The sequence below is a fragment of the Rhinoderma darwinii genome, chromosome 9 (genome assembly GCF_050947455.1).
Source record: "Rhinoderma darwinii isolate aRhiDar2 chromosome 9, aRhiDar2.hap1, whole genome shotgun sequence".
Classification (NCBI taxonomy): Eukaryota; Metazoa; Chordata; class Amphibia; order Anura; family Rhinodermatidae; genus Rhinoderma; species Rhinoderma darwinii.
Window position 1 is genome coordinate 43,307,166 of NC_134695.1, and position 17,155 is coordinate 43,324,320.

At 42.6% G+C, this 17,155-nt stretch overlaps 2 protein-coding genes across 2 annotated transcripts in view; one reads left to right on the forward strand and one right to left on the reverse strand.

Annotated features, from left to right (window-relative positions):
- Window positions 1-107, reverse strand: part of PRMT7 (protein arginine methyltransferase 7) — a 39,059-nt gene extending 38,952 nt beyond the window's left edge. The window contains exon 1 of the mRNA XM_075837567.1: window positions 27-107. The gene's annotated coding sequence lies outside the window, so the exon portion shown is untranslated. The remainder of the gene's footprint in view (window positions 1-26) is intronic.
- A 48-nt stretch (window positions 108-155) lies between these two features.
- SLC7A6OS (solute carrier family 7 member 6 opposite strand) lies at window positions 156-16,407 on the forward strand. The gene is made up of 5 exons (XM_075837568.1): window positions 156-360; window positions 4,517-4,879; window positions 7,554-7,754; window positions 9,628-9,748; window positions 15,313-16,407. The coding sequence occupies exons 1-5, from the start codon at window positions 202-204 to the stop codon at window positions 15,426-15,428; spliced, it is 960 nt and encodes a 319-aa protein (XP_075693683.1). The 5' UTR covers window positions 156-201; the 3' UTR covers window positions 15,429-16,407.
- The last annotated feature ends 748 nt before the right edge of the window (window positions 16,408-17,155 follow it).

Genomic DNA, 17,155 nt, shown 5'->3' on the forward strand with positions numbered 1-17,155 from the left:
CATAAATGTCAATAACTGATACTTACTTTCTGTCACATTTACAAGGATGACACACTGGAGGCCGCCATCTTCCCACAATGCAACATACCGGACGCACATGTGTGGCGCCAACCCTGCCACACACAACATGGTGGCGCTGGTTCCACAACCTGTCCGGCAGCAGTGACGTAGTGAGTGCTGCGACAGAGCACCTGACCGGCAATGGAAGCAGCGGTGCTACGCGTGAAGCGTAAACGGGGTGCAGACCCTGTGGAGGCCCTCATTATCAGCTGTAAGAGGCCGCGACCCGAGGAGGAGACCCCGGAGTCCGCCGTCATTACCACACAAGTGTTCAAGCTAGCGGCTACCGTCACCTCCCAGGCAAGAGGCGGACACTGACTCGTTGCACGGGAACTACAACTCCCAGAATTCTGTATTGTGTGGAGCTGCTGTAATGAATCACGGGCTGCACAGAAAAGCTGAGACATAGATAACATCTGTGGTCTGCAACCTGGGGTTCTTGCAAAACTACAACTCCTAGCATGATCTGTCAGGGAATGCTAAGAGTTTTATTAGGTTTACAAAAGCTGGAGATCAAGGGTTGCAGACCACCTTTTACCACCAATGTTACTAGATGGCATCTGTAATGGTGGAGACTCTGCTCTTTGTAGTGTGAGCCCGTTTGCCCCAGATTTCTGACTGTATTTACCCCCAGATTAAACCGTTGCACTAAGGGAGATAGACCCTGTTCATACAATGCAGATTTTGCATGTATTTTTTTTAAGCCCATACCAGAAATAGAACTTAAAACATAAGAAATATCTAAGGATCCGCAAAATCCGTTGTGTGAACTGACCCTTCGATATTTCTTATGTTTTAAAGAGGCTCTGTCACCAGATTTTGCAACCCGTATCTCCTATTGCAGCAGATAGGCGCTGCAATGTAGATTACAGTAACGTTTTTATTTTTAAAAAACGAGCATTTTTGGCCAAGTTATGACCATTTTTGTATTTATGTAAATGAGGCTTGCAAAAGTACAACTGGGCGTGTTTACAGTAAAAGTACAAGTGCGCGTGTATTATGTGCGTACATCGGGGCGTTTTTACTACTTTTACTAACTGGGCGTTCTGACGAAAAGTATCATCCACTTCTCTTCAGAACGCCCAGCTTCTGGCAGTGCAGACACAGCGTATTCTCGAGAGATCACGCTGTGTCGTCACTCACTTCCTGCCCCAGGTCCTGCATCGTGTCGGCACCAGAGGCTACAGTTGATTCTGTAGCAGCATCAGCGTTTGCAGGTAAGTAGCTACATCGACTTACCTGCAAACGCTGATGCTGCTGCAGAATCAACTGTAGCCTCTGGTGCCGATGTGTCCTCGCTCGTCCGACACGATGCAGGACCTGGGGCAGGAAGTGAGTGACGTCACAGCGTGATCTCTCGAGAATACGCTGTGTCTGCACTGCCAGAAGCTGGGCGTTCTGAAGAGAAGTGGATGATACTTTTCGTCAGAACGCCCAGCTAGTAAAAGTAGTAAAAACGCCCAGATGTACATACATAATACACGCCCCGATGTACGCACATAATACACTTTTACTGTAAACACGCCCAGTTGGACTTTTGCAAGCTTCATTTGCATAAATACAAAAATGGTCATAACTCGGCCAAAAATGCTCGTTTTTTAAAAATAAAAACGTTACTGTAATCTACATTGCAGCGCCGATCTGCTGCAATAGCAGATAGGGGTTGCAAAATCTGGTGACAGAGCCTCTTTAAGTTCTATTTCTGGTTTGGACTTTAAAAAAATACATGCAAAATCTGCACTGCATGAACAGGGTCTTTTCTCCTACCCTCCTCCGGTATATTTGGCGCCCGATATATAAATAACCCCCTGAACTGTCAATGGGGCGTGTAATGACAAGGGGACGTGTAACACAGCTGTGATACTGTCCAATCAGCTACAGACAGTGTCACCGTGTGTGCGCAGTATAATGACCCCATCACTGTCCTCCACACAGTATAATGACCCCATAACTGTCCTCCACACAGTATAATGACCCCATTACTGCCCTCCACACAGTATAATGACCCCATTACTGCCCTCCACACAGTATAATGACCCCATAACTGTCCTCCACACAGTATAATGACCCCATAACTGTCCTCCACACAGTAAAATGACCCCATAACTGTCCTCCACACAGTATAATGCCCCATAACTGTTCTCCACACAGTATAATGCCCCATAACTGTCCTCCACACAGTAAAATGACCCCATAACTGTCCTCCACACAGTAAAATGACCCCATAACTGTCCTCCACACAGTAAAATGACCCCATAACTGTTCTCCACACAGTATAATGACCCCATAACTGTCCTCCACACAGTATAATGACCCCATAACTGTCCTCCACACAGTATAATGACCCCATAACTGTCCTCCACACAGTATAATGCCCCATTACTGCCCTCCACACAGTATAATGACCCCATAACTGTCCTCCACACAGTATAATGACCCCATAACTGTCCTCCACACAGTATAATGACCCCATAACTGTCCTCCACACTGTATAATGGCCCCATAACTTCCCTCCACACAGTATAATGCCCCCATAGCTGCCCCCACTAGTGCCTGATAAAAATAATAATATACATACTCCCCTAACCCCGTTTCAATGACTAGTGGAGGAGATTACTCTGGTCTGTGCGGCTCGGCGATGACGTCACTGCCTCACGTCCACCTCACAGCCCCCTGCTCTACCATTGGATTCAACTGTATTTGCAGATGCGTCCTGAAGATGGAGATACAGTTTAAACCAGGAGAAAACAATTGGTGAAACCAAAATTCGCAAGATGATGTCGATTGCGCTGAATTTCGATTTAGATTATTTTTCCATTAATTGCCCAGCCCTAGTGCTTTATATACAGATACGCTGCCCATAATGACGCCGTCGTGATCTGTTATCAGTACTTGTAGGTTTCTTATTCATTTTACCAGGGTGAAGCTATAAAGCCTGGCACACAAAATCCAGTCCATCTTACCATGCTCTTTCAGGTGCTGTATGAGGGTGATAGTCTTTTCTGAAAGCATTTCTTCTAGGGGAGAAAAGTTTCATAATACTGCATCTGAGAGAAATAAAACCCTTTGTATGAAAATTGAGGCATATTGAGGTACAGCAAGGCCCCATGCACGTCTATGGGTGCCCTATTACAGCTGTGTGCAAAACGGTGTCATAATAAGGCTGTGTGTGAACCCAACCGAAGAGGGTTGCATGAAATTAGAAAAAGTTCTGCCTTTTAGGGTAGGAACGCACACAGCATATTCACAGCAGATACAATGCGTTAGGCTGCCCAGCGTATCCGCCCTGAACACCGCAGGGAAAATGTGGTGCGTTATTTCAGATGTACATTCCGCTGTGTAAATGATCGCACATACTTACCCCCTCCCTCCTCTGACGTCCGCTCCAGCCTCCCTGGATGACGTTGCAGGCCATGTGACCACTGCTGCCTGTGATTGGCTGCAGCAGTCACATGGCCTGCAACGTCATCCAGGGAGGTCGGATTGGATAAGAAGCAGGGTACCCTATAAGTATAACTTTATTTCATTTTTTATTTTTTTTTTGCGGCGCCTCGCTGTGATTCTGCCGCAAATATCGCAACACACATTGTATTCAATGGATAAACCCGCAACAGAAGAGTTGCGTATCTGCAGAATTAATTGACATGCTACGGTTGAAGTAACTGCACCACAGGTCAATGTTTGTGCATTTTTTTGGGTGGAAGTTTACTGCAGTGTGGGGGCGAGATTTGTTGAATTCTCACCCACGCTGCTGCTACAGTAATACGCTGCAGATTTCCCGCAATTGCTCCGTTGCGGAAAATCCGCAGTGTTTACGCCGTGTGTGTTCCTACCCTTAAAGTGCAGCTAGACTTTTAAAATAACTTCTGACATGTCATAGTGACGTGTCAGAAGTTTTGATAGGTGGTTCAAGCACTGAGACCCCCACCGTTCGCAAAAACGAAGTGGGAGAAGGGCTCAGGTAAGCGCTGTGCGTTTAATTTCTGATCAGCTTTTACTTGGAGCCGTGTACCCGCTCAATAGAAAGTCTATGGGTCCGTACACTGCTCGCTCGGCTTTCTGAAGAAAGGCGATCGGAAACAAAGCGGCATAGCGCTCACACGAGCATTTCTGCCACTGTTTTTGCGATTAGTGGGGGGTCTCAGTACTCGGACCCCCACCGATCAAAACCTCTGACATGTCACTATGACATGTCAAAGGTTTTTTAAAAGTCAGTATGCACAGGCCGTGTCTTATATTACAGCTCAGTCTTATTCACTTCAATGTGGCTGAGCAATTAATAGAGTCCAATGTTAAAGCAGGGAACACCGTGTTTTTTTTTTTCCTAATTTGATACAAAGAGGAGCAGCAGAAGTCCCGGATTAATGATGATTACGTTTATTTTCCTAAATATTCAGTTGTCTTATGGCCTCAAATCAACCTTTTATCCCCATTCATGTTTTCTGTCTATTGTTAGGATGATCCTGTGCAGAAGTACGTGCAAGATGCCATTTCCCGGGACCGTGCCACCCAGGTCAATCGTCCCCCCATTGGGAGCTTACAGCGGATCCAGAGAGATTTAAGAGCCTTCAGAGATGCCGAGCGCCAAGAGAGTCGTTACCGATTAGTCTCAAGCCTTCGACCAAAATGTGAGGAAGAGGAGGACAGTAAGTCTGCTAATAGCCAGCCCTCCAGCTCACTAGAGGAACCACAACATGTGCCAAAGGAAGAAGAAGCCTCCGCACAAGAGGAAAAGGTCTCCAAAGGCGCCAAGGAGGAGGCCATTCAACTGTTTGATATAGTGCAGGAGGAGACCGAGAAGGCGGCTGCTGATCCACAGGTCTGTGTATGTTCAACAAAGCGCCTTACTGCACATTAGCGAAAGCTCATCTCGTTGTTTTTTTGTGGGGGTTGGGCCGGATAGACAAGTAGGGCTTTCTTATGGCAACAATGAAATTACTGAGGCGATGATGCTTGTGTCTGTATGTGGAAAGCCACACAATGGCCATAACGGAGCTCCGCTCATCTATCATAAAGCACTTTATCCCCCTTAAACTTTTAGTATGACCGCTGACGTAGCGTAATTGCTGCAGATGTTCTGTCCGAATTTGCAGCGTATTAAGGTAGTAGCAAAGAGGATGACCAATCTCATCTACATGCTGCAGAAAATTTCCGTACAGAAATAGACCTGCGGTGTGGATGTTTTATCCCGCAGCATTTCATTTTATGCTGTGGAATAGTTGCGCATTTGTTGCTGATTTTGCCTATTGAGTTCAATAGGAAAGTAAAAATCTGCAACAAATGGCAAATGTTGCATCTTTGCTGTGGAATCGCTACATTTCAGCAGCAAAAATTACAACTAGAAAAGTAAAAAAAACTTTCCACTTTGAAATAATAAAAAGACCATACTCACCCCTGATTTTCAGCCGTTTTCTAAGCAACTTGCATTTTTTGCGAACGTTTGTGGAGCTGTTTTTCTATTGAGTCAATGAAAAACAGCTCAAGAAGTGACATGCACTTCTTTTTACGAGGCATTTTTTTACGCACCCGTTTTTAAAAACGGGCGCATATAAAAATGCCCCGTGGGGACGGAATGCCGTTTTGCCATTGAAATCAATGGGCAGATGTTTGTAGGCGTGCAGCCCCCGCAATTTTAGCAGTTTTTCGGGGCGAACATACCCTAAGAGTCACATGACTGACGCCATGTTTAGTCCTATTCAGTTAGCCGATGGCTGAATTACACAGGACTAATCAATTGGTTACACAATTCTACTGTGCAGAGACAAGTCTCTACTGCATTGATATAGTAAAGGCATAAAATCTTGAATACCCCTTTAAAATGTAACTAAAGTTTTGACACTTCATAGTGATACGTCAGAAGTTTTGATCGAGCATTGAGACCCCCACCTATCACTAAAATGACGTTTCAGAAGTGCTCGGGTGATTGCTGTGCCGCCTCGTTTCTGATTGGCTTTTCTCGGCTTTCCCTGGAACGGTGTACAGGCTCAATAGAAAGTCTTTGAACCGTTACACCGCTCGCTCGGCTGTCAGAGGATAGTCGATCAGGAACAAAGAGGCACAGCAATCACTCGAGCGCTTTTGACGCTTCGTTTTAGGGATCGGCGGACCCCCATCGATCAACATTTCTGACATGTCAAAAGTTTTTTTTTTTTTAAAGTTTAGTTACCCTTTAAAGAAGTATTTCACTCTCACACACTTACGGTATAGCCAGAGGATATGCCATACATTTTTGATAGATGTGTTTACCAGCTCTGGGACCCGCACCTGTCTCAAGATCGGAGGCCCAGGAATAGGTGCAGAGCTGGTTGGGAATCTGAAAAAAGAAGAGCTCGCTTAGATACGCTGTTCCCATGACTCCCAGAGAAGTGAATGGGAGGTATGAAAATAGCATAGCAATCTACGCTGTATCCGGAACGTCCATTCACTTCTTTGAGAGTTACAAAAACAGCGAAGTTCCGCAACCTCGTAATCCCAGCCACCTTTCTACTAAGTCCCCGCCTAGATGCAGCGGCCATCTCACCAGGCAGGATCGGGGGGACCCCTGGTCTCGAGATAGATAGGAGTCCCAGAGCTGGTACCCGCATCCCTCAGCCATTTATTGCATATCCTATGGATATTCCATACATTTCTGAGTTGGGAATACCCCTTTAAGCTGGCCATACATTGGGGACTTCAGGGTGCCGTTTTCTGTATGACTGGCCGCTTACAGTTAGTCTGTTAAAGTTATTGTTCTGGATGACAATGCCATAAGTTAAAATGACAAATTGCTGATTGATCTCTGTTTTGATCTGTGGCCTGGTCTGGGCTTCTATTGGTGGGGGCACATTTGTCTTTTGGTATGGACGACTTTCCAAGTACTGAGAACAACTGCACCTGACAACATCCCAAAAAACTCCAACACCGCAGATCAACTCTTCCACAGATATCTGCCTTCAGTCACTGTCTGTCGTGCTCTATCATGTCACCAAAAGGCGCTGGTATTGAGCATAAATTGAACAGGCAAATTTAGGCCAGGCGACTAAAATATATATCATATGGCCAGCAATAGACTTTTTTTTTTTTTTTAGGTTCAAAAATTTGTGTTGTTTCTTTTCTTAATATATAACTTGCTAGCCGTCAAAATTAGAATTTTCTGATACAGCGCGCCAAATCTCCAGCATACTTCTAGATTAAGTATGCATATTCTTTGTATTTGAAGCCACCACTAGGGGGAGCTGACTGCATATGTCTTATTATTATTGAGTTCAATGTATAACAGTATGCAGTAAGCCCCCTCTAATGGGATATGTTGGAGAAAAAAACCTAAGAAAAAGTTTTCACTGTATATTGATCTGTTGGTTTGTTATGTGCTATTGAATATGAACATTTTTAATTCTGGGTGGTAAAGTACAAGACTCGATGGTTGTGACAGCTCATCTGTGATAAGACCAGATTCATTTTCTTCAGCTTCAAATAAAAAAATACAATTTTTTTTTGTTTTTTTTTTCTTGAAGGCCTGTGACCCAGAAACCATCATGTGTAATTCCGTGAAGATGATTCGGGAGCGGCTGACTGTGTCTCAGGAAGGGCAAGGCGCAGAGCACAGAGAGAACTCGGATGAGTTTGTCTATGACATTTATTACGCAGAGTCGTCTCCACATAACTGGATCCAGGACATTCTCTCTGTTAAGCCGTACGTCTATGAGCAGGAGCTGGTAAGACGTAAACCTAAGATCCGCTTTAAGACAATAATTTTTCCTTAAAATCAAAACACAAGTCTGAGTTCTCTTATATCTGTTGCTGGGAAAGCTGGATGGCAACTCCTCAGGGATCTGTGATGATGCCAGATGTCTTCTCCTGAATCATGGCATAACTTGGTAGAGATGTCATTCGAGAGTCTGAGAAACTTGGTTACAATACCTATCGGTGCCGTAGTGGCAGCCATATTGCATGTCACCCAGTTTCCAACCAGCATCAGTTTTTTTGATTACTTAAGAGGCTCTGTCACCAGATTCTCAAATCCCTATCTCCTATTGCATGTGATCGGCGCTGCAATGTAGAGAACAGTAAAGTTTTTTGTTTTTTTTAAAAACGTTCATTTTTGGCCAAGTTATGAGCTATTTTATATATATATATGCAAATGAGGTTTGAAATGGACAATTGGGCGTGTTTTTTTCGTTATGTCCAACTGGGCGTGTATTGTTTTTAACTGGGCGTGTTTACGTGTATGACGCTGACCAATCAGTGACCAGTCAGCATCATACACTCATCTCCATTGATTAACACAGCAGCGATGTGCAGCCACATAAACAGAGATTAACGTTCATTAAGTGTCCTGATAATGAATACACATGAAATCCAGGCTGGACGTCATGTGTATTCACAATCCTGACACTTCTGAATCTTTTCTGTGAGATTTCCAGCAAGTGAAACGAAATCTCGTTTACCTCGTAATCTCGCGAGATTACGCGTGCTTTGCTGGAATCTCACAGAAAAGATTCAGAAGTGTCAGGATTCTGAATACACATGACGTCCAGGCTGGAGGTCATGTGTATTCATTATCAGGACACTTGTGTATGTGGCTGCACATCGTTCTAGTAAGAACACTACGTGCTGTGTAAATGAATGGAGAGGAGTGCATGATGCTGATTGGTCACTGATTGGTCAGTGTCATACACTTCTATTCACAACGCCCAGTTAGTAAAACAAGTAAACACGCCCAGTTAAAAACACAATACACGCCCAGTTGGACATACGAAAAAAAACATGCCCAGTTGTCCATTTCAAAGCTCATTTGCATATATATATATAAAATAGCTCATAACTTGGCCAAAAATGAAAGTTTAAAAAAAAACAAAAAACACGCTACTGTTATCTACATTGCAGCGCCGATCACATGCAATAGGAGATAGGGATTTGAGAATCTGGTGACAGAGCCTCTTTAGGCCTTATGCACATATGTGTGCCCGATTCACGTTTCTGTGAATAACTTAGTTGGACAAGTATATTTAATATTTTGGGGGTATTCTGCCAGAAGTACATTAAGTGGGGGTCTCACTGCTGAGCAGGGAAACGAGTGTTTATCTTGTTTTTCTTACAACATAGAAGTATGACAGGGCGCTCATTGTAATAAGTGGCTGCATTGTCATGCCACCTGTTGTTCATATTGTTTCCCATTGGATGCTGCTCTGTACAATGCACTTGAGTTAAAATGGTTTTCCCACAATTGACATTTTCAACTATCCACCGATCACTAGAATGGGGGTCGCGAGCCCCCTGTTCCTCCTCCACTGCACGATCATAGTGATTAAGCGGTGGTTGAGCATGCGCCCTGCCGCTCCATTAAATGTCTCTGGGGCTGATAAACATCTGAATTGAGTGGCAGGGCGCGTGCTTGACCGACGCTCCATTCAAAGTTCTCCTGTGCATAGGTAATAAATATCAGTTGTGGAAACCCCTTTAATAGAGGGTGGGTTAAGAATATCGATCTTCGTATATGAGCTGGTGTGACTAAAGTCAGACGTTTCCATTTGATAGTGTTTTATTGTTTAAAACGGATTGCTTTTTCACCACTTTCTACCTATGCAGACGGCGGCTGATGATGAGCCGGATGAAGTATACGAAGACGAGGATGATGAGAACGAAGAAGGCAATTGGAGAAATGATTATCCTGATGAAGAGGAGCGCAGTGATCAGGAGAGATATATGGGTAATTTGCACATATTATTTTAATGTTTTGATACTGGAGTTCATGTATAAAAAGCAGGACAACCAGTCATCAATGCTGTGACGCTAGAAGTGATACCTGCGATTTTTGCTCTACCTTTCATACAAAAGCCTTTCTATCTGCTGCAATGGATTGCATTTATATTAGTTCCCTTATACAACAGTCTCATCCAAGGCTTGAGGATACCTGATCCTTAGAGCAGCTTAATGGACTACGTGAACACGCACTGCCTGCGCCGCAATCACAGTTTAGCGTGGGCACAATTTTAAGAGTCTATATCAGGATGTTATAGCACTGAGGGTTAAATGGGTTGACAAGAATATAAAAACAAGCACTCCGGCAAATTTATTTTTGTTGCACATATCATGCTAAATAACCAGCAGTATTATAGTAGTTTAAATTGTTTCTTTCCAGCTCAGTTGCACCTATACATTTTGGACCCTTTCATTATGGACAGCTGTGTCATGTGAACTCAGTCTAACCACCAAAACAGACCATGCTCTCATGTGTAGACAGATCAGTCTCTCCAGTGTGGCGGACTTCCTGTAAACTACAGGGTCAAATCACCACCAATCAAATCCCTCCTGGCAGTTCTGAGGCACCTCCCCTCCACAATCTTAGTTCCTCCGTATGTCCTCCATACATATAGTGGTGCTGAAGAGATTATGTATGCCCTATTTAAAGGAGCAGGTGTGCTGTGCTACAATAGGTGAGTTCATACAATAATTAACTGCAGAGTTATTGAACTCCCCTGACTCACATTAACTGTCTATATTATATGTGAGTGCTGAGTTCAGTGTATTTCTATGACATGCTGCTCCTCACTGCCTCCTGTATAAAAACAGACACAAGCAGGAGACCGGCTGAGCTGCATCACATAGGATACACTGAGACTGCAGTTAGGGGACAGAAGTTCTATGTCACTGATCTATCACTTGCTGCAGATAGGACTCCCTCTACAAAGTCAGAAGCATTATGGGAAATGTAGGGTGCATTAGGGGAACCATATCAGAGGGGAAGAAGGAACCAAGATGGCAGACAACCCATAAATGGCACATCAACTAAAACAGGTATACACAGTAGCATCTACATTATTCCTTAAAGGGAACCTGTCACCAGCATTTCAGGCAAATAGAAGTGCTGGAGTGCTTCTTTAAGCCAAATATGCACCTTACCAATATGAATTGTGTATCGATACCTCTGTACGTAATCGATGAAGACGCGGGTAAATGTATGATGTCACAACCAGCAGTTACATGATATAATCATGTGTTTCTTGGCCCATTACTCTCTGTGCCTCTGTATACATTGAAAGCTTGAATAGCTATTTCCACATCAATAGCTGGAGGTCATAGATACGCACAGATGCTGATGTGACTTCTGAAAGAAAAGTAATATGGACAAACCTCTACCTGCTGCTATTTTTCTTACAATGGGTACACCCTTTATATTGTCATGTTGCTTATATCTGCTAATAGGGCCTTTTTATGTTCTTCGAAAACCCCTTTAAGTTCTAATGTATATTTGCACAAACACTTGTCCAATACACGGCGACTGAATAATTTAGGCACTAACCAGGGAACATTCCTTGCTAAACAGAATTCTTGGAAAATCTAGAAAATATTAAGTACACAAACTTCCTGGTGATCCGCCTCAGTGCTGTATGGATGGAGGATAACATATAACATTAGCATAAGGGGCAACTTTTTTGTTTTTCTTTCAACCTCCTGCTTGATATGTAATTGCACCAACTAGTGAAAGATACTCTTACATTTTACCTATAGACTATATACACTAGTCCTTCTCAATGAATTAGAATATCATCAAAAAGTCAAACTCATATATTATATAGATTCATTACACACTGAGTGATCTATTTCCAGCAATTTTTTTTCTTTTAATGTTGATGATTATGGTAACAGGTAATGAAAACCCAAAAATTTAGTCGCTCAGAAAATTAGAATATTGGGTAAAAGTTGAAGATTGTATCCTCGTGGTGTGACACTCTAATCAGCCAATCAACACAAAACACCTGCAAAGGTTTCCTAAGCCTTTACAAGGACTGGTCTGTTGCTGAGTGTCCAAACTCCTGTTTTCAGATGAAAGTACATTTTGCATTTAATTTGGAAATCTCGGTCCCAGAGTCTGGAGGATGAGTGGAGAGGCATCAATCCAAGTTGCTTGTGGTCCAGTGTGACGTTTCCACAGTCCGTTTGGGGGTCATGTCATCTGCTGGTCCACCGTGTTATATCAAGTCCAGAGTCAGCGCAGCCGTCTAGCAGGAAATTTCCCAGCACTTCATGCTTCCCCTGTTGATAAGCTTTATGGAGATGCTGATTTCATTTTCCAGCAGGACTTGGCACCTGCCCACACTGCCAAAAGTACCAATACCTGGTGTAATAACCATAGTATCACTGCGCTTGACGGTCCAGCAAACTCGCCCGACCTAAACCCCATAGAGAATCTATAGGGTATTGTCAAGAGGAAGATGAGACCCCAGACCCAACAATGCAGACGAGCTGAAGGCCGCTATCAAAGCAACCTGGGCTTCCATAACACCTCAGCAGTGCCACAGGCTGATCGCCTCCATGCCACGCCGCATTGATAACACAGCAGTGCCACAGGCTGATCGCCTCCATGCCACGCCGCATTGATGCAGTAATTCATGCAGCGTCGGAGCCCTGACCAAGTATTGAGGGCATATACTGTACATACTTCTCAGTAGACCAACATTTCGGTATTAAAAATCATTTTTGAAATTGGGCTTATATAATCTTATTTTCTGAGACACAAAATTTTGAGTTTTCATTAATGGTTACCATAATCACCAACATTAAAAAAAAAAAAATGCTGGAAATAGATCACTCTGTGTGTAATGAATCTATATAATATAGGAGTTTCACTTTTTGAATTGAATTACTGAAATAAATTAACTATTTTGATGATATTCTAATTCATTGAGAAGGACTAATATATATACACTTTTTTTTGTTTTTGTTTTTTTTAGTAACATCTAAATAGGTCCACATTTGTGTGCTGATTAGTTTATAGTATTTATAGAGGTCAGAGCGCTGCTTTTAGAGCTTCAAATTCTCTGCTTCCCTTCACACAGCCATAGAGGTAAGTGATAAAATTCTGTCTGTTGTGGCTGCCACTAAGGGGAACTTACTGAAAACGGGTTTATCATGAGTTTAATAGGAAATGTATGAATCTTGAAGAGGACCTGTCACTAGGTCACATAAGTTGAACTGGTTAACTGACCTGAATAGCGCTGTTTCAGAGATATGGCCACTGTTGTGTTGTCTCACTCTATGCTAATTTGCTGTAGTTTGCCAAAAGAGCATGAACTACAATCACGCTGCCTTGTGCTGATTGGTCAGAGAAGCTAGCTCCACCCCATTGGCTAACTACAACAAATTAGCATGTATGAATCCAACACAACAGGGGCCATATCTCTGGAACGGGGGGGGGGGGTGGTCTGTATATCACGGACCGAACACAGTTATGTGCATGCGGCCATAGTATCGATGCAGTTTTTGAAGGAATTTGACTTGGCCAAAGCCAGAAGTGGATCCAAAAGGAAAGACTGAAGCATCTACTTTCTTTTGTGTCCATTGCTGGGTTTGGGCCCCAAAAATAAAATTTGCTAAAATCTGTGTCAAAATTGTGTGTGTGATCCTGGCCTTCGAGTAAAGAAAGGTGAGCTATAGAAACACTTTTAGATCTAAAAGATCTCTTCAAAATTAGGCTTGAAGAAAGCACAGACAGAACTAACCCTTAAAGGGGTTTTCAGAGTTATTTCAAAAATTGGCCATGGTAGGCGGGATTTAAAAAAAAAAACACAAAACCATTGCTCACAGATCCCTATGGTTCCATCGCCGACGCTTCCGGTCCTTCCTGCCGCTGAGTATTGACATAGCTGCAGCGATGACTTGCTTGTATACCCACATGATCGCTGCAGCCAATCACTGGTCTCAGTGGGTATACAGCACAGGATCGCTCAAGCCAGTTCTTGGCTGCAGCAATCACGTAGGGAGGTACAGAGCGGTGGTGCTGCAACATCGGGGATCTGTGAGGCGAGTAATGTTGTTTTGTTTTTTTCATCCCTCCTCCCTTGGCCAGTTTTTTGTTTTTTTTAAATAACTCGGAAAACCCCTAATAATAATACTAGTAATACTAATAATACTAGTCTTGAATATTCCTCTTTTGAATATAGCATTGCATGTAAATATCATAGGGTTTATTAAATTCTGGCACACAAGGTGAAGTACATAATACAAGTGTATTATGATATTCCTCTGGCATTAAATCAATGTATATTTAATGCCACCAAACGACAAGTCAGTTGTGTGCACTTTGGGTGCGGTGATCCAGGGTTGTCGTGTTTACCACAGATCATGTTTCAACAAAGGACTCTTGTCTCTGCCTCTCCTGAAAATGTTCTGTCTACACCCATAGTCAGATTAACATAGGACACTGGATGATAGGTGTGCTGCCATTTCTAGGAGAAATCCTGAATATGGAAATGATACAGACACAACACCCCTGACGCTGATCAGACTCACGGGTTTGTTACGAGCAGCTCTTGACGTTACTCTGTAAATTGTGTACACGGTCTACTAAAACTGAAATGTTATAGTACTAGGATTTATCTAAATAAAAAGGGATCAGCACGTATTTGATCTATACTTTAATTTTTGTAATATTATGCATTGTAGAGCATTTTCCCTTTAAGCGTAGCTTTCGGTAGTACCGGTTTGGCATAAATCAGTATGTGCATATATAAAATGTAGAAATATACTGTATGTTTATCATCTTCCAGTAGGCTGTAGTTTCGTCTGTAGGCTCTCCGCAACTATTCAGAAACACTCAATTTCAGACGCCTCACAAAAAAATCCTGCTAGTGTAAAATAGTAAATACTACAACGAGAGGAGGGGGATGCAGCTGCAGTCTCTCTGCCTCTGTTTAACATTATAGGGGGGAAGGGCATCTTATTGGCTCACAGTACATCCCTTATGTTATACCAGGCAGAGCCATGGGTTCTAAACCTTCCAGATGGTAGGCAGATGTTTGCCTTAGTAATTGTAATATGTGATATTAGACTCATCAGATCTCGTTTAGAGAACGCCTTCTAAATCCTTTAGTGTGTTTTCTGGTTATTCAGGTTTATCCCTCCCCAGGACCTCTGTCTACTCGCCATGTCAAGTCAGATCTCGGCTTTAGAGGACCTCCAACGTTCATTGATATCATTACCATGTAATATTTTCCTACAGTGAGACATTATTCTCTTTGCCAGGGATCTGACATAAAAAGTGTTCAAAGACGACGACAAAGTGTATAATGTGACCTGTCGGCTGAATAACGGCCAGAGGTGACAGAAGGGGGGGGGGGGGGGTGCAGTTTTCCTACCCCTGACTGGCACTTTGGAGGATGCAATTGAACCCACCTGTACCCATGCCCTATTATGACAATGCCGTGGTGCCAAAAAAAAAAAAAAAAAAACGTACTGAATTGCTTACAATTTATTTATTTTTTTTAAACTCAGGTTACTATGAACACAGTGATGATGAATCTGGCCACGGAAGAGGACACACATGGGATGTTTACTGTCAGAAAGCAATTAGAGAATGTGAATCTGGCGAAGAGGAATATTCTGATTAAGTGATAATTGCCATGTGTTGGAGGGCATCTCTCTGCATTATAAGTGTTCTGTTTTAAGGGCAGGGTTAACAAATTGTAAGGAAGCTTTGATTTACCGAAGTATATTTATTTTCTTCAGTATAAGGCTCTGTTTATATTGCTGTTCGATTCCTGTTGCCCCTGAATGGCAGTGGAGCCGGTGTATTTTAAAAAAAAAAAAATCCTAAAAGGACCATTTATACGTCATTGGGATTAATCATGGATCCTGTAAAACTGGAACTCATTATGGCTATGTACAACTTTTGGAAGGAGTTCCTTATTTTTATTTAATCAGTGTGTTGTGTTCTTAAGCAATTTTCAAATTGACTTATTTAAAAAAATATATATATATATTTCTGATACAGCTTCTATGTATCCTATCCTGTATATATAGATGCTGTATTCTCTGTAAGCAGATTTCATTAGTTCAGCTAATCGGCTGAGAGCAGCTCCTGCATCTGACACAGGATCCAACTAATATCGATCAAATTGCTTAAAAATACCTAAAAATAATATTTAAAAAGTTGTTAATGGTGCACACAGCCTTTATAGGGCATTTTTTTAATCTTATAAAGTGATGACATTGCTAGGATCATTTCATGATCGGTGCGGATCAGACTGCTGACTGGGCCGGTTTAGCATTGCATTACTTTTTCCCTGCACAGTGGTGGTGGTGGTCTCAGCCACTTGCTGTGCAGGGAACGCAGCACTTAACCAGTACTGAAGCCCATCATTCTCAGGATCGGAGGGGGTTCCAGTAGTCAGAATCCAACTGATCAGAAAGTCATGGCAGTCTTAACGGTGCGAGAGAGAAGACTCTATATCAAAGGGGTTTTCCCATTTAGTTGCATAACTTTCCTTTTTGTGTTGTCCTCTTATTTGCTTCAATGTATCATGTTTCACGTATGCAAAAAGTATCTGTAAACTTAGATTTTAAGTTAATAAACAATCTTTACATAAACTAATTGCACCATCATATTACGCATTTAATTTCCAGCCCCCTAACAAAAAAAAACACAAATCACATCCCGGATAACACCTTCAACATCGATTTGGATCCGTTTTTCAACCTATTTAAAGAGGCTCTGTCACTAGTTTAAAACTGCCCTATCTTCTACCTAATCTAATAGGCGCTTTAATGTAGATATGTATATAATGTGTTTTTAAAAAAAGTTTATTTTCAACAAAGTTATGAGCATTTTAAGTGTTGGGCATTAAGAACAAATTTGCATAAGTGGGTGTTTTTATTACTCTTGATCAAGTGGGCGTAGTAAAAAGTGTATGACGCTGACCAATCCGTGTCAAACACTTCTCTGCATGTCCAGCTTAATCCACGTCACAGCGTGATCTCGCGAGATCATGCTTTGCTGTCACTTACACCCGTAGTTCCTTCACACAAGCGATGGGAGAACGACCTGACATCGCCTGGTGACAGAGCCTCTTTAAAGGGGTTTTCATCTGAGGGACATTTGACATATCCACAGGATATGTCATAAATGTCAGATAGATGCGGGTCCCACCTCTGGGATCTGCACCTATCTCTAGAACGGGGCACATAATCCCCGTTCTAGGTTTTTGTGCTCACGCTGCCTCTTGGCCACTTCCTGAACATGGTCGGGAGTTAGCGAGCTATGCTGTTTCTGTAACTGCTATTCGGTTCTATAGGAGTTACAGAAACAGCGTAGCTCAGCGAGTTACGCTGTTTCCAT